This window comes from Lepisosteus oculatus, chromosome 3, assembly GCF_040954835.1.
Source record: "Lepisosteus oculatus isolate fLepOcu1 chromosome 3, fLepOcu1.hap2, whole genome shotgun sequence".
In the NCBI taxonomy this organism is placed as follows: domain Eukaryota; kingdom Metazoa; phylum Chordata; class Actinopteri; order Semionotiformes; family Lepisosteidae; genus Lepisosteus; species Lepisosteus oculatus.
The window spans coordinates 8,252,999-8,269,522 of record NC_090698.1 but is presented as its reverse complement, the minus strand read 5'-3'; the positions used below and the strand labels follow the sequence as shown (position 1 = coordinate 8,269,522).

General features: G+C 50.3%; 3 protein-coding genes and 2 long non-coding RNA genes across 5 annotated transcripts; all 5 read left to right on the top strand.

Moving 5' to 3' along the window:
• The first annotated feature begins 3,331 nt into the window (after positions 1–3,331).
• On the top strand, positions 3,332–5,367 carry LOC138237775 (zona pellucida sperm-binding protein 3-like). The gene is made up of 8 exons (XM_069187620.1): positions 3,332–3,694; positions 3,765–3,883; positions 3,959–4,062; positions 4,161–4,338; positions 4,420–4,537; positions 4,653–4,782; positions 5,040–5,165; positions 5,252–5,367. The coding sequence occupies exons 1-8, from the start codon at positions 3,332–3,334 to the stop codon at positions 5,365–5,367; spliced, it is 1,254 nt and encodes a 417-aa protein (XP_069043721.1).
• Positions 5,368–7,412: 2,045 nt separating this feature from the next.
• On the top strand, positions 7,413–8,804 carry LOC138237774 (zona pellucida sperm-binding protein 4-like; the record flags this gene model as incomplete). The annotated part of the gene is made up of 6 exons (XM_069187619.1): positions 7,413–7,662; positions 7,738–7,925; positions 8,003–8,100; positions 8,175–8,302; positions 8,353–8,569; positions 8,657–8,804. Coding segments are annotated over exons 1-6 (981 nt in total), but the record flags the coding sequence as incomplete, so codon positions are not given.
• A 78-nt stretch (positions 8,805–8,882) lies between these two features.
• On the top strand, positions 8,883–9,393 carry LOC138237831 (uncharacterized). Its single transcript, XR_011189145.1, has 3 exons — positions 8,883–8,956; positions 9,040–9,162; positions 9,242–9,393. It is a non-coding gene; the product is annotated as an uncharacterized lncRNA (long non-coding RNA).
• A 2,156-nt stretch (positions 9,394–11,549) lies between these two features.
• Positions 11,550–12,811, top strand: LOC138237830 (zona pellucida sperm-binding protein 3-like). Its single transcript, XM_069187676.1, has 5 exons — positions 11,550–11,941; positions 12,012–12,130; positions 12,206–12,309; positions 12,408–12,585; positions 12,667–12,811. Exons 1-5 carry the CDS (start codon positions 11,579–11,581, stop codon positions 12,794–12,796), a joined length of 894 nt encoding a protein of 297 aa, XP_069043777.1. The 5' UTR covers positions 11,550–11,578; the 3' UTR covers positions 12,797–12,811.
• Positions 12,812–15,790: 2,979 nt separating this feature from the next.
• Positions 15,791–16,466, top strand: LOC138233020 (uncharacterized). Its single transcript, XR_011187434.1, has 3 exons — positions 15,791–16,033; positions 16,109–16,296; positions 16,374–16,466. It is a non-coding gene; the product is annotated as an uncharacterized lncRNA (long non-coding RNA).
• The last annotated feature ends 58 nt before the right edge of the window (positions 16,467–16,524 follow it).

Below are 16,524 nucleotides of genomic sequence, written 5' to 3'. Positions count from 1 at the left end.
TATTCTCCAGCAAACTTAATAACTGTTCATCTCTGGCGCCTTAAAGTCTGAGATTTCAAGACAGAGTCTGATTCAAAGTTGGTTTACGACCCTAAGGGCATGGTTACTCATCAGCCAATCAGGAACTGGTAGGGCAGGTTAACCTCACGTGGATCTCTGATGCCCATGAAACGTTGAACCAATGAACAACCTGCAGTTCCTCTAGGTAAAAAGAGGCAACACGGAGCCCCTGGGGAACGGTTTGCAGGGCAGAACAGTTGGGGAAGCGCAGGAGATTCTCGCAGCGCGCCTGCTGGACATTCAGCCTCAGGGCTCCACCTGAGCATCCTCAGACTCAGCCTGGACCACCACGTAACGGCCAGTGTGTCCGAGTGCAGGACTTTCCTTTGCTCTAAGAGTCGAGGACGGAGGTTGCCAGCGTGTAACCAAAGGATCCACCCGAAGTTAGCATCAGCAGCAAGCCTCGTGGACAGCTGAATCACTATTCAGAACTAGCGCTTCATCAGGCACGGACCGGTCTTCTTCCTGACCTGCTGGGACCCGCAGTCATTTTTCTCCTGTGCACAAACTCTGCTAGTAAGCCTGAACTAACTAGCCGGACTTCAGAGAGCCCACTGCTAGAGCATCTCAGTAGAAATCTTTCCCACCACGTCGCAAGCAGCACCACTGCCTGGCACAGAGCCAGAGAGCGCTGATTGGCACAGCAACCAGCCTGCCACTGCTTCTTTGTGTCTGCGGGAGATCTGCATCCCCACAGATTGGATGGATACATGGAATCATGGACTCCATCAAATACCAGGAGATTTTAGGTCAAAATGTGGCTGCTCTGCCAGGAGGCTAAGACTGGGTAGTGGTTGGATCTTCCAGCAGGACAATGATCCAAACCCACACAGAAATGGTTCACTGACCAAAGTAAATCCCAAATTTAGATCATTTGGATCGTACCGCCTTGTAGCCATCTTCCGACGCTTGCTAACACTAGCAGGTTCAGCAGCAGAGTTTGTCGGTGGCCGATGTATAATCCTCCGCAATCTCAACAGGTGTGCATGATCTGTCGGAGTTGGCCTCATTACTCTTGGTGTCTATTCCTTTCAGCCAGGACATAATACTTGATTTTTGCGAGGTATTCATTTTCAATCAATCGTTGACGAATGTGGCTCTGTTGGAGAAATATTTCCCATTTCCCCTTTAAAGGCAGTCAGAAGTCCATCTCAGAAGTTTTTCTTTCAAGCGCATGGATGCGAAACAGAGATACTTGGTGTATTTTTCTCAAACTAACCCAGAACAGTTCTTATATATCATGGAATCATGGACTCCATCAAATACCAGGAGAGTTTAGGTCAAAATGTGGCTGCTCTGCCAGGAGGCTAAGACTGGGTAGTGGTTGGATCTTCCAGCAGGACAATGATCCAAACCCACACAGACATGGTTCACTGACCACAGAATCAAGCTGTGGGGTGAGCTGAAGAGGAGAGTCCACAAGCGAGGATCTCAGATCCCTTTATACAGTATGTGTTCTCCCACCTCATCCAGCATTATAAGAGAAGACTCAGTGCTGTTATCTTGGCAAAGGGAGGGGTGCCAATAATTGTGACACGTGTGTTTTTGAGAAAAATGTTTGTTTCTTAAAAGGATTGTTTTTCTTTGAACAATTTTACCTCACCGAAAGGTTCGATTTCTCTCATATTTTCAGTGTAAGATCAAGCTGATGAATAACAAAGACATTTTTCATAGCCTTTTTGGCTCATCTTTACCAAGGGTGCCAATAATTCTGGAGGACACAGTACATGCTCAAGCAGATATCTGAAAGAAAATCAAAACTGGAAATGTGACGCATGATTGACATCGAAGAGCTCTTGAAAACCACTTTTTCAACACCTTCCCTTGGTTTTTCGTAGAAGCAGTGCTGATTTAAAACTATGTAGTCAGGAAGACGCACTATTACAGCAGGAACATAGCATGGAAACATGAAACAGTAAAGCTAGGCATACGTCTGTAACACCCCCACTGTATCAGAAATGCATTGTTTTATTGATACATTAAAAAAAAACAACACTACCTTCCAATATTCACTGCAATAGACTGGTGTCCCATCCTGGGTGTACCCCACTTTGGGCCTGTTGCTTGCTGGGATAGGCTTCAGCTTCCCTTGCAACATTGTACAGGATAAAAATGTTAGAAAATCTATAGATGTATTACACAATTCCTATGACGCTACCCATGTTTCTTTTGGGTGTAAAATACAGGCTTAAGCAAGAAAAATGGGCGATGCACAGTTGAGTTTCACAAGAAAAACTAATAATTAGTAGGATTTGTCAACAGCTCGTCTACATGAAAGAACTTGAAAGCACTGAGCCCAACAGAAAGTGGAGACCAGCCGGTTCCTAAGCCGACACACAGTGGACCATCAGACGTGCGGGGGGGAGTTAGTCCGGCCGTTCACCGTGACAGCACGTACAGTATTTGGACGGTGGGGTGAAAATGGAGAGCTTGCAAACTCCTCCAGAAGAAACCCCACCACGAATCGAACCCAGAACCCCAGAGCTTCAGGAAAGCAGTGCTAACAGAGAAGCATGCGTGCAGCCCTAATGTAAAGAGCAGCAACGCCAGGCGCCTCTTTCACTCCTGAATCGGAAGGTGTGAGAACAGTTGTCTGCGCTCCGCGCGCGTCTGACATGTTCGCTGGGACAAAGCGTGTCTGCACTGCACACAGATCCGGAGAAGGAAATATCACGACGAGTTTCTCCCTTTCTCCGTTTTAGGCTTTTAATTCTTGAAATCGTTCACCCAGCGCTTTTCCTCCAGATTGATCGGCGAAGCAGAAGAACATTCGAACGAAAATAAAGAAGGAGTTTTATCATTTACAAGACTGTAACTATACAATGGTCATTTTGACAGAAGGAGATATTCACAGTTTCAATTCTATAATAATCTTAGAATTGATGTGAATTCAGACGTTTCGGGACTAGATCTTTTCTTATTCATTTTGTACATCTTGTCAGAAACAACAGCTGTAACAGGAAATATTAGATACCGTGGCCGCAAAATATAGCGAAGATCCTAGTTTATAATATTCATTGTAAACAATCAGCAGTCTGCTCAAGAGAAATGAGTCTCCGCGATCTTCCTCCGGTTTAACTACACTGGCTTTTCCACGGGGTGGATTCCATATCCTGTCCTCCTGCGTGTGAGCTGACCGTGTTCGGGTCCTCGTGAAAATCTTCACTCCACGAACCTGAACGTCATCACGTGCGAAAGTCTCGGTGGCTTTAAAAGGAAGGAGCTCGCAAACGGCAGGTATCGTGGTTTTGCGAGTTGTTTTCATTTCAAGATGTGGTTTTCTAGTGGTCTCGCCTTTCGGCTGTTGACCTTGCTGTTCCTCGCAGTTCTGTGTGATGCTGCGCAATGGCGCGCCCGCGCTAACGTCCAATCCGGCATCAGGCGCAAGGGGGTCGCCTTTCTGGACTCGCCTCTGCTGCCACGGCAGCAGAAGCAGCAGGTTATCCGGGCTGTGTCGGCGCAGTGCGGGGAGAGTACGATCGTGGTGCAGGTCAAGACAGACCTGTTCGGCACCGGGCAGCTGATCAACGCTTCGGATCTCAGCCTGGGAGACTGTGCGGTCACCCGGCAGGACACCGCGGCGCAGCTCCTGATCTTCGAGGCTGAGCTGCAGGCGTGTCGCAGTGTGCTGAGTGTAAGTGGTTCTGCCGTTGGGCAGCTTCGGGTTCTCGGCAGTTGGGTGACTGGATCTGTGATCTGTCTAGACCGTGGACGAGCAACTGGTGTACAGCTTCTCTCTCAACTACACCCCGAAGCCGCTGGCCAACACCCCCATAGTGAGAACGAATGGCGCCGTTGTGGGTATCGAGTGTCAGTACATGAGGTGAGTCCTGGAGGAGCAGCAGGGCTGCCTGCCTGGAGCTTGACTCCCTGCTGACACCTGCCTCCTGTGTGCTAGGCTCCACAATGTGAGCAGCAATGCCCTGAAGCCCACCTGGGTCCCCTACACCTCCACCAAGTCTGCTGAGGATCTGCTGGACTTCTCCCTGAGCCTCATGAGTGGTAGGTCTCCCCTGAGATGAAGCACGGTGTGACTGTACAGCCAGTGCAGTTGGATCGATGGGATCTGTGCTTGAGATTGGGGTTCCCTTCCCATCCAGATGACTGGCGCTCCCAGAGGTCCTCCAATGTGTTCTACCTGGGGGACGTCCTGAACATCGAAGCCTCCGTCACCCAGGCCAACCACCAGCCCCTTCGGCTCTTTGTGGACAGCTGCGTGGCCACCTTGGTCCCTGACCAGACCTCCACCCCCAGCTACTCCTTCATTGAGAACAAAGGGTGGGTGTGACCTCGGGTGGCTTGAGCTAGTGAATACTGCCTGCCGTCTCTCCAGTTCTACACTGCCTTCTCTCCTTTCAGGTGCCTGACTGACGCCAAATCCACAGGCTCCAGCTCGCAGTTCATGCCAAGAACCCAGGACACCAAGCTGCAGATGAAGCTGGATGCCTTCAGGTTCTATCAGGATGCCAGGAGCTCAGTGAGTACTTGATCCTTCTGCTTTTATGGGTTTGTGAAGGTTGTGGAACAGCATTTCCATTACAAGCCCCAGATGGAGGCCTGGGTGTAGCTTGATCCACTCGTGCTCTTGGCAGATCTACATCACCTGCCACCTGAAGGTGACTCCTGCTTCCCAGAGTGTGGACTCCCTGAACAAGGACTGCTACACTGAGGGCAGCAGGTCAGTGAGGAGGCAGGGGGCTGCTGTGTCCTGCTGGTGCTCAGGTGAGGGAGCTGCTCTGACCCTGTGTCCCTGCTGTAGGTGGAGATCAGTGGATGGGAGTGACCAGGTCTGCAGCTGCTGTGACTCGAGCTGTGTGCCAAGTGTACGATCCAGGTATTGGGGTGGCAGGAGCAGGAGGGACCTGGCTTCTACAGGGGGTAAGGCACCCTTGCTCTGCCGCTCATGGCATGGATCTCCTCGGGAAAGTGGGGGTCAAGCAGTGTGGTCTACAGCCAGGCTTGTCCTGCTCTTGTTGCAGCTCCTGAGTGGGAAGCTGATGCCACTGTTGGTCCCGTGTTTGTGCTGCAAGAGCAGGTTGCTGAGAGGCCAGTGGAGGCAGAAGGCCAGAGCTCCCAGCTAAGAGCAGAGGAGGGCAAGTCCACAGGTACTGGCAGGAGGTGCTGTCGTGTCGGCTGGCCCCTCTCTGTGGCAGTGCCCACTTGCTGAGGCTCCTCTGTGCTTTCTTTCCAGGCCTGCCTGTGGAGGCTGTGATCCTGGCTGGTGTGGTGACTGCGGTGGGGCTGGTCTGTGCTGCTCTGCTGGGGACAGTCCTGCGCAGGAGGAAGCAACACAAACCCATGAACTGACTTGATGTGAATGAGCAATAAACTGGTTGCAAAGGGTCTCTTGTCATGAGCTGCTTCTTGCTGTGCTGGAGGGGGGATCTGTATGGGTTGGGTATGAATGCTGTGCTGTCTGAGGCTATGGCCACTCTTCTTACAGCTCCTCCAGCAGACTCTACCTGCGGTTTGGAAGAACACCAGCTGTTCCTGTGGGAGTCTCAGGCTTGTTCCTTAGTATCTGCTCAATGGCAGAAGAGCAGGGACATCAAATCGGGGGGAACAACAGCTGCCCTTTCAAGCTTGCCTGGAGGAGAGTCCCACTAGTGCAGGAGCACTTGTGCCATCTCCACCTTAGCCTTGGAGAGAGGATTTTAGGGCTGTTCATCTATTGAGGAGAAGATGTTGAACATACACCTATTAAATGCATACCTTAGATGCACAAATGTGGTCCTTAATTCGTCTAGAATGAAATTCTAATGTATATGATCATTATACATAAATGGTTGGAGATCTAGCATACAGATCCCTTTCTTGGACATCAAAGGTGGGTGTAAAGACCCAGCCGAGAGCGTTTCAGTATTTTTACGTATAGCCGTATTTTCCCTGTACCGTGTATGTACGTATATTGGACGAATCCATGTCCCTTTGGGCAGTAGAACATGGGATTAAAATGTAGGAATTTCTGTGAAACTACATGGGGACGCTAGGGACCGAGATTCTCGTCTGTGCTGGTAGCGATTGTTCCTGCCCTTCCCAGGAGCAGTAGCATTTTACTCACAAACGGGTATCGTATTATCCAGCTTCATACCGGTCACAAGGAAACGAATGTTTCTTTCACAAGGGGAGAGACCCGGTATTCTAGCGGTTTTGTCGACCCAGTCTTCCCCCGGGGTTTCAGCACAAAACGCTGAACTCGCGGCTTTAACCTTCTCCGCTGGCCGGGAGAGTCGCCTGGCCCCTGTCACAGCCGCCGCGTGTTTTTCTAGCGCTCTTTCAAGAAAACATTCGCGCCAAACCAGTGGACGAATTCATGTTGAAATATTCTTACATCTCACTTTTCTGCTCGTTGGGGAGAGTAACAACGATGTTTAGTAATACAGCGCAAAAACGCAGTATAATGTACTCTGCGTCTTTTCTGTTCAAATTCAAATGAACGTTAATAAGTTAAACGCCTGGCCTAAAACATTATCAATTGACGATTATAAATGAATTATAGAAATAAAGGTAGAGCCAAATCGATCATTTAGGAGAAGTCCTCATTGATTGCAAAAGTTATGATGTCCTCATTTTTTCCTCAGATGTTAAGACTTTTGTTAAAATGAAAAAAAAACTTTTAAAAATAGGGCTATATTTTTTTTCCTTGTTTGCCAATATGGAAGAGAAAGAGCATCCCTGCAAGTGTTTAAAAGTTTACTAAGAAGATTAATCAAAATTAGAGTTTAAATTGATTTTTGATTAGAAAAAGTAATAAAGATTCATTACTTTGGAGGCATGTGTCGAGTGTCGATGTTCGTCCCCACGTCCTCTTTCTTGAAAAACAAAATATGGTTACCCTAACAGACGCCATAAATTAGTTTTGAGTCAGATACATTAGTCTAACCCGCATGATATCTAATCTGCAATGCCAGAGTCTACGCGAAAAAGGGGAAAACAGAACAACATTTCAAAACTGCACACTCTCCCGCTAATAGCGAGTTAGAAAAAAAGCAAAAAGAAAAGTGGAAAAACAAAAATCTCAGCTAGCGGCAGTCGGATTTCACGAGGCCTAATACAAAAGGGAAAGCGGCAATCATCGCTACGTCTGGCTAAACACAACAAGTCATTCAGGGATCGAGACGAGGTCATCACTAAAAGAAGCAATAGACGCCACACATATTTAGTTTTGAGTCGGAGACCTAGGTCTAACGCGCGTGATAGCTCGTTCCAGTCGAACAGGACGCTCCGTGATTAATCAGCTGAGTCTGACGACCCTCTGAGTGTCCGAAATCCTCGTGCGCGCGCTCCGGCCCTACAGCCCTCCAATCGCCGCCCTCAGCCGATCAGGGCGCAGCGAGTATTTCAGGAGCTGAGCGCCGCTTGTTTGCAGTTCCTCGGCGAGTTTCACGGTGGAGAAGTTCATGATCAGAGGGAGGATGGGGTTGTACAGTGTGTTGTTTTTGCTGGTGTTGGATTGGTCTGTAGCTCAGGTTCAGAAGTGCCTGGTTAATGACGGTGATAAGATAGCATGTGGTAACTTGACTATCGGTAAAAGCGACTGTGAAGCTAAAAATTGCTGCTTTGATCTGACCAGCCAAAATAGCTGTTACTATGGGAATGAAGGTGGGTTTTGGGATCTTGAGCGTCTTCTATGATGAGCTTAACAGGCTTGGTTTACCAGCTCTTGCTTTCCTCCAGTGACTGTCCAGTGCACCAGGGATGGCCAGTTTGTGGTGGTCGTGTCCAAGAATGCCACTAGCCCTCAGCTGAGCCTGGGTTCAGTCAGCCTGCAGGGGGGCAGGAGTCCCCCCTGTGGCCCTGTTAGCACCACCGCTGGCTTTGCCATGTTCCAGTTCCCAGTCAGTGCCTGTGGCACCAGCATGAAGGTGAGGGGCTTGATCCTTCAGCTGAGGATGTTGTTCCTGTGGTGATTCCTGACCTTGTTCATGTGTCCTTCCTCCAGACTGAAGGTGGTGCTGTGGTGTATGAGAACATGATGTCCTCAACATTTGCTGTGATTGGGGGACCTGCTGGCTCCATCACAAGGGACAGTTTCTACAAGTGAGTGAGCAGCTGCTGCTTCCCACAGTGCTCTGGTCTTGCTGGATCCCATGACTGCCTGCTTCTCTCTCCAGGCTGTTCTTCCAGTGCAGGTATGCAGATGATGACCTTGTTCCAGTGCGGGCTGTGGTCTACACGGTCTCCCCACCCCTTCCGGCAGTGTCTCCAGGACCTCTCCGTGTGGAGCTCAGGATTGCCAGAGGTAGCTGTCGGGCCTTGGGCTGTGTGAGCTGAGTGTGTGGGGCTTCTGCTGAACCCCGCTGCTGCTCTTCTCCTCAGGAGAGCTGTATGACTCCTACTACAGTGACCTGGACTACCCTGTGACCAAGGTGCTGCGGGATCCTGTGTATGTGGAGGTCCACATCTTGAACAGGACTGACCCCAACATTGTCCTGAACCTGGGGGACTGCTGGGCCACTTCCACTCCCAGTCCTCTCAGCCAGCCCAGCTGGAGCCTTCTGGTTGCTGGGTAACCTGACCCCTGTGGCTCAGACTGGCTTGTCTTGGTAGTGTCCCCTTGTGGCAGGGCTCACCCTCCCTGTTGCTGTCCTTGCAGGTGTCCCTATGGAGGTGACAACTACCAGAGCACCTTGATCCCCGTGGGTGGCCCCTCAGGGCTGCCGTACCCAACGCACTACCAGCGCTTCATGATTCAGATGTTCACTTTTGTGGATCCTGCCTCTCAGGTGCCTCTGATGGAGAAGGTAGGGAGCAGCTTGTGGGGAAGGAGGTGGTGGCTGGTCCTGGGCTGTGCAGTGACCCTTGCTCTGCTCTCTCCAGGTGTTCATCCACTGTAGTGCAGCAGTGTGCCAGCCGACCGCTACTGACCGCTGTGTGCCCACCTGTGGCAGGAGGAGTGAGTTCTCTGGGGACAGGGCGGTTGTGCGCTAGTCAGCTGTGTGTGTCCTTTCCTGATGCTGTTGTCCTGTCCTCTTGCAGGAAGAGCTGTTGCTCGAGTGGCAGAGGACTCCTCCAGAGAAACTGTGCTGGTGTCCAGTGGGGAAGTGATCCTGGTTGGATCTGAGCTTCCAGCTCTGGGTCAGCTGGATTCCCATCCTGAAGGTGAGGGAGGGGGATGGAGGCTGAGTGTCTGATCCTGTTCCCTGTGTCTGACCCCTCACTAAAGCTCTTCTCTCCACAGCACCCCGGTTCCTGAGCTATGGGCTGCTGGTAGTAGCTGCCTCCACTGTGCTTGTGGTCTGTTCTCTGGTATTGGTGGCTGTGTGGAGATCTAGACCTCACATCCAGAATACCAAGCCTAATCTGGAGTATGAATAAAGGCCTTGTTCTGAACTCCCTTGTGTACTGTCTTGTATGCTTCCCTCTTCTGTCAGCATTAAGTGCTGTAGTTCAGTGTCTGTGAAGATGTCCCTGTAAGCCTCTTCAATGGCCGTGCTTTTCCGTCTTTCATAGACAAGTACTTGCACTAGTTCTTGGCCACTGCTTTTTCTTGGAGTCTGTGGTCTTAATGATATTCCTTCGACTGGCCTGGATTCTAATTGACTGCACTTTGGGGGAGGGGGGAAATACCTATAGGGCTCATAACCAATTCCTCTTTCATCTCTCCAGCCCTCGGGCGCAAGTTGACAAACTTGCTCCCTCTCCCTTCTGAGTGAGTTCAGCCAATGCCCTCCTGTTCTAGTTCTTTAGAACAACACACCAGGACCCAGGCAGCCAAACATTTCTAGTTTGATTACAATTAGTTCCTCCTTCAGCTACCTGTCAAAGGAGGAATTAAACCATGATTTAACTTGGGGACTAGTGCTGTGCATGAACAAGATGATTGTGACTTTCACCCAGTTCTCTACAGCCCACGTCCAATTAAAGTGGTGGAGATGAGCCAGTTCCTAGCATAACTGAACATGCAAACTCCCCCTGCATGTACACTAGGCAGGAGTCCAACCCAATAGACACTCTTCAGATCAGTCCAGCTCTCTAAAACAATTTCAAATGTGTGTGTGCTATCGTGAAGACTTAAAGTAAAGCTATTCGTGTTTTCCACTGTAGAAGACTGACTCCTGAAGTCCCCACAACCAACATTTCAGCTGGGGGACAAAACACGTGTCGTCACTGCCCACAGATCTGGAGAAGGAAATACTGTATCACTACGAGTTTGTCTTTTCACTAGAGGGACACATTAAAGCCACGAAATATCTCATTTTCGGCAAATTCATTGAAATCATTTGTGCAAACCTTTCCCACATAATCAATAATGAGATCTTATGATGTACTGTATGTAAAGTGAGACGTTTTCGGACCAGGTCTTATCTTTTCTCACTAGTTCACCTCTGATCAGATCATTCTTAACATCTGGTGGCCAGCAGGCAAAAGCTCTAACAGGAAATATTAGACGCACGTACCGCAAAATACAGCCAGTGTCCTAGTGTAACTGACCGGGGGAAAGTTCGCCGGAAGTTCGAAAACGATTTTGGCACGCCTGTAGCGCTTTCACGAAACCTCCTAGGGTTACGAAAACACTTGCTTTGTGTATCAAGTACATTGTGAATGTTTTAATAGCCTTCACATTGTCGTTTTTAGCACTTTTTTGGACCACGCACGAATATTCTTTTGTCCATATCTTCGCAATGGAAGCACAGAACGCCTTCAAACCAAATGCATTTTAAAGACCACGACTTGTGGAAATGTCCACAGCCTCTACATCAAACTATCAGTGAGCTAATTATCTTTTTTTAAACCTCCGGTTTTTCATCGATGCGTAATTACGCACTAACTGGAACCCGGGGGGACCGCTGTGTACACACGTCCACAACGCGAGAAATACTGCTCAACACGGCTTCGTGCGAAAAAACCGTATATCACCATAGGAAGCAGAACAGCGCAGTCTCCAATTACCCAGACTGTAAGCACGGGAATAAAGTTTTGCTTGATTTCTGAAACCCTTTCTTTATGTCCTGTTTTCATTCAGGTAAGGGTCAACTATATTCACAATACTGACAGCAGAAAGATTCAAATATTCTTGACTCAGCAGCTTATTAAAAACAGCTCCCATGATTTTCAAACCGATTGTTTACACAGAAGACCGACACAGCTTTGCGTTCTGAATCTCTTTTTCTCGTGCTTCTATTTAATGTGGCACTATGCACTGGGATAGGGGAATGCTGTTCACAAGCCAATAGCTTGTGTCGTGAAAACGCTACAGGCGTGCCAAAATCGTTTTCGAACTTCAAGCTAACTTTACCCCGGTGTTTAACCGTAAGTATTCACTGTAAACAATGACCCGTCTATTCAGGAGAAATGAGTCTCCATGATCCTCCTTCACTTGAACTATAATGGCTTTTCCACGGGGTGGATTCCATATCCTGTCCTCCTGCGTGTGAGCTGACCGAGTTCGGGTCCTCGTGAAAATCTTCACTCTGCGAACCTGAACGTCATCACGTGCGAAAGTCTCGGTGGCTTTAAAAAGAAGGAGCTCGCAAACAGCAGGTATCGTGGTTTTGCGAGTTGTTTTCATTTCAAGATGTGGTTTTCTAGTGGTCTCGCCTTTCGGCTGTTGACCTTGCTGTTCCTCGCAGTTCTGTGTGATGCTGCGCAATGGCGCGCCCGCGCTAACGTCCAATCCGGCATCAGGCGCAAGGGGGTCGCCTTTCTGGACTCGCCTCTGCTGCCACGGCAGCAGAAGCAGCAGGTTATCCGGGCTGTGTCGGCGCAGTGCGGGGAGAGTACGATCGTGGTGCAGGTCAAGACAGACCTGTTCGGCACCGGGCAGCTGATCAACGCTTCGGATCTCAGCCTGGGAGACTGTGCGGTCACCCGGCAGGACACCGCGGCGCAGCTCCTGATCTTCGAGGCTGAGCTGCAGGCGTGTCGCAGTGTGCTGAGTGTAAGTGGTTCTGCCGTTGGGCAGCTTCGGGTTCTCGGCAGTTGGGTGACTGGATCTGTGATCTGTCTAGACTGTGGACGAGCAACTGGTGTACAGCTTCTCTCTCAACTACACCCCGAAGCCGCTGGCCAACACCCCCATAGTGAGAACGAATGGCGCCGTTGTGGGTATCGAGTGTCACTACATGAGGTGAGTCCTGGAGGAGCAGCAGGGCTGCCTGCCTGGAGCTTGACTCCCTGCTGACACCTGCCTCCTGTGTGCTAGGCTCCACAATGTGAGCAGCAATGCCCTGAAGCCCACCTGGGTCCCCTACACCTCCACCAAGTCTGCTGAGGATCTGCTGGACTTCTCCCTGAGCCTCATGAGTGGTAGGTCTCCCCTGAGATGAAGCACGGTGTGACTGTACAGCCAGTGCAGTTGGATCGACGGGATCTGTGCTTGAGATTGGGGTTCCTTTCCCATCCAGATGACTGGCGCTCCCAGAGGTCCTCCAATGTGTTCTACCTGGGGGACGTCCTGAACATCGAAGCCTCCGTCACCCAGGCCAACCACCAGCCCCTTCGGCTCTTTGTGGACAGCTGCGTGGCCACCTTGGTCCCTGACCAGACCTCCACCCCCAGCTACTCCTTCATTGAGAACAAAGGGTGGGTGTGACCTCGGGTGGCTTGAGCTAGTGAATACTACCTGCCGTCTCTCCAGTTCTACACTGCCTTCTCTCCTTTCAGGTGCCTGACTGACGCCAAATCCACAGGCTCCAGCTCGCAGTTCATGCCAAGAACCCAGGACACCAAGCTGCAGATGAAGCTGGATGCCTTCAGGTTCTATCAGGATGCCAGGAGCTCAGTGAGTACTTGATCCTTCTGCTTTTATGGGTTTGTGAAGGTTGTGGAACAGCATTTCCATTACAAGCCCCAGATGGAGGCCTGGGTGTAGCTTGATCCACTCGTGCTCTTGGCAGATCTACATCACCTGCCACCTGAAGGTGACTCCTGCTTCCCAGAGTGTGGACTCCCTGAACAAGGACTGCTACACTGAGGGCAGCAGGTCAGTGAGGAGGCAGGGGGCTGCTGTGTCCAGCTGGTGCTCAGGTGAGGGAGCTGCTCTGACCCTGTGTCCCTGCTGTAGGTGGAGATCAGTGGATGGGAGTGACCAGGTCTGCAGCTGCTGTGACTCGAGCTGTGTGCCAAGTGTACGATCCAGGTATTGGGGTGGCAGGAGCAGGAGGGACCTGGCTTCTACAGGGGGTAAGGCACCCTTGCTCTGCCGCTCATGGCATGGATCTCCTCGGGAAAGTGGGGGTCAAGCAGTGTGGTCTACAGCCAGGCTTGTCCTGCTCTTGTTGCAGCTCCTGAGTGGGAAGCTGATGCCACTGTTGGTCCCGTGTTTGTGCTGCAAGAGCAGGTTGCTGAGAGGCCAGTGGAGGCAGAAGGCCAGAGCTCCCAGCTAAGAGCAGAGGAGGGCAAGTCCACAGGTACTGGCAGGAGGTGCTGTCATGTCGGCTGGCCCCTCTCCGTGGCAGTGCCCACTTGCTGAGGCTCCTCTGTGCTTTCTTTCCAGGCCTGCCTGTGGAGGCTGTGATCCTGGCTGGTGTGGTGACTGCGGTGGGGCTGGTCTGTGCTGCTCTGCTGGGGACAGTCCTGCGCAGGAGGAAGCAACACAAACCCATGAACTGACTTGATGTGAATGAGCAATAAACTGGTTGCAAAGGGTCTCTTGTCATGAGCTGCTTCTTGCTGTGCTGGAGGGGGGATCTGTATGGGTTGGGTATGAATGCTGTGCTGTCTGAGGCTATGGCCACTCTTCTTACAGCTCCTCCAGCAGACTCTACCTGCGGTTTGGAAGAACACCAGCTGTTCCTGTGGGAGTCTCAGGCTTGTTCCTTAGTATCTGCTCAATGGCAGAAGAGCAGGGACATCAAATCAGGGGGAACAGCTGCCCTTTCAAGCTTGCCTGGAGGAGAGTCCTACTAGTGCAGGAGCACTTGTGCCATCTCCACAGTATCCTTGCAGAGAGCATTTTAGGACTTTACTGTCCCTTTGTTCCATGGAATATGGGATTAAAATGTAGGAGTTTCTGTGAAACTACATGGGGACGCTAGGGACCGAGATTCTCGTCAGTGCTGGTAGCGATTGTTCCTGCCCTTCCCAGGAGCAGTGAATATTATAATAATAATTGCTTACACTTATATAGCGCTTTTCTGGACACTCCACTCAAAGCGCTTTACAGGTAATGGGGACTCCCCTCCACCACCACCAATGTGCAGCATCCACCTGGATGATGCGACGGCAGCCATAGTGCGCCAGAACGCTCACCACACATCAGCTATCAGTGGGGAGGAGAGCAGAGTAATGTAGCCAATTCATAGAAGGGGATTATTAGGAGGCCATGATGGGGTAAAGGCCAGGGGGGAAATTTGGCCAGGACACCGGGGTTACACCCCTACTCTTTTCGAGAAGCGCCGTATGGTGTCTCCCGTATCTTATTATCCAGCTTTATATCGGTCACAAGGGGGAGAGACCCGGTATTAAAGTGGTTTTATGGACCCTGTTTTCTTCCGGCGTTTTAGCACAAAACGGTGAACTGTCGGTTTTAACCTTCTCTGCTGTCCGGGGGAGTCGCCTGCCCCCTGTTACGGTCGCCGAGTGTCTGCTTCTACCGGTCTTTCAAGAAAACATTCGCGCCAAAACGACGGACGAATTTGTTCAAGTACTCCTGCATCTCCCCGAGTTTTCTACGCGTTGTCGATAAAGTAGCGAAACGATTAATTCTTTACGCAAGGACGCAGTGTTTGTATCAAGCGTCTTTCAATTAATATTCAAATGAACGTTCAACTAAACGCCGAAATGTGACCCCTGCACAGGCTAGAAAATGTATAACTGAAGATTATAAATTAATTATAGAAAGAAAGTTCGAGACAAATTGACACTTTAAATCGGGGGTAATCGACCAGCCGATCGATCGCAAGAATGTTTGGCATAAAAGAAATGGGCTACTTTTTCTTTCTTTCGATAGCCTAAAAATCCATTCGGATCTGTGCATGGAATGTCATACATCTTACTGCCCTTGTGTGTGTTTAACTCTTGTCGAATGGGTTGTAAAAGTCTCTTCCCTGAGTGTTGACCGACAGAAAAAAAGGCACCGTGTGCGCTACCCAGGAGCATTCTCTTGGCTATTGCCGCACGAGCCCCACATTCGCTACTGTGCATAGTGGAGCGAAACGGACTGGCCGCGACAAATTCGCCAACTGTTTGACCAATCTGATTGCCTATTTCGTAGTTGTAGTGTTTGAGCGAAAATTATGAAGCAAAGAGACCGAAAACCACAAGGAAAGGGAGCATGATTACTTTTTATACCTTCGCATTCAAATCTGCAATGCTAGAGTCTACGTGAAAAAGGGAAATACAGAACAACATTTCAAAACTGCACACTCTCCCGCTAATAGCGAGTTAGCTAAAAGTAAAAAGAAAAGTGGAAAAACAAAAATCTGAGCTAGCGGCAGTCGGATTTCACGTGGCCTAATACAAGAGGGAAGCGGCAATCATCGCATCGTGTGAGCTACGTCTGGCTAAACACAACAAGTCATTCAGGGATCGAAACGATCATGTGAGACGAGGTCATCACTAAAAGAAGCAATAGACGCCACACATATTTAGTTTTGAGTCGGAGACCTTGGTCTAACGCGCATGATAGCTCGTTCCAGTCGAACAGGACGCTCTGTGATTAATCAGCTGAGTCTGACGACCCTCTGAGTGTCCGAAATCCTCGTGCGCGCGCTCCGGCCCTACAGCCCTCCAATCGCCGCCCTCAGCCAATCAGGGCGCAGCGAGTATTTCAGGAGCTGAGCGCCGCTTATCTGCAGCTCCTCGCCGAGTTTCACGATGGAGAAGTCAATGATTAGAGGGAGGATGGGGTTGCACCTTGTGTTGTTTTTGTTGGTGTTGGATTGTTCTTTAGCTCAGGTTCAGAAGTGCCTGGTTAATGACAGTGATAAGATAGCATGTGGTAACTTGACTATCGGTAAAAGTGACTGTGAAGCTAAAAATTGCTGCTTTGATCTGACCAGCCAAAATCGCTGTTACTATGGGAATGAAGGTGGGTTTTGGGATCTTGAGCGTCTTCTATGATGAGCTTAACAGGCTTGGTTTACCAGCTCTTGCTTTCCTCCAGTGACTGTCCAGTGCACCAGGGATGGCCAGTTTGTGGTGGTCGTGTCCAAGAATGCCACCAGCCCTCCGCTGAGCCTGGGTTCAGTCAGCCTGCAGGGGGGCAGGAGTCCCCCCTGTGGCCCTGTTAGCACCACTGCTGGCTTTGCCATGTTCCAGTTCCCAGTCAGTGCCTGTGGCACCAGCATGAAGGTGAGGGGCTTGATCCTTCAGCTGAGGATGTTGCTGCTGTAGTGATTCCTGACCTTGTTCATGTGTCCATCTTCCAGGCTGAAGGTGGTGCTGTGGTGTATGAGAACATGATGTCCTCAACATTTGCTGTGATTGGGGGACCTGCTGGCTCCATCACAAGGGACAGTTTCTACAAGTGAGTGAGCAGCTGCTGCTGCTTCCCAGAGTGTTCTGGTCTTGCCAGGTCCC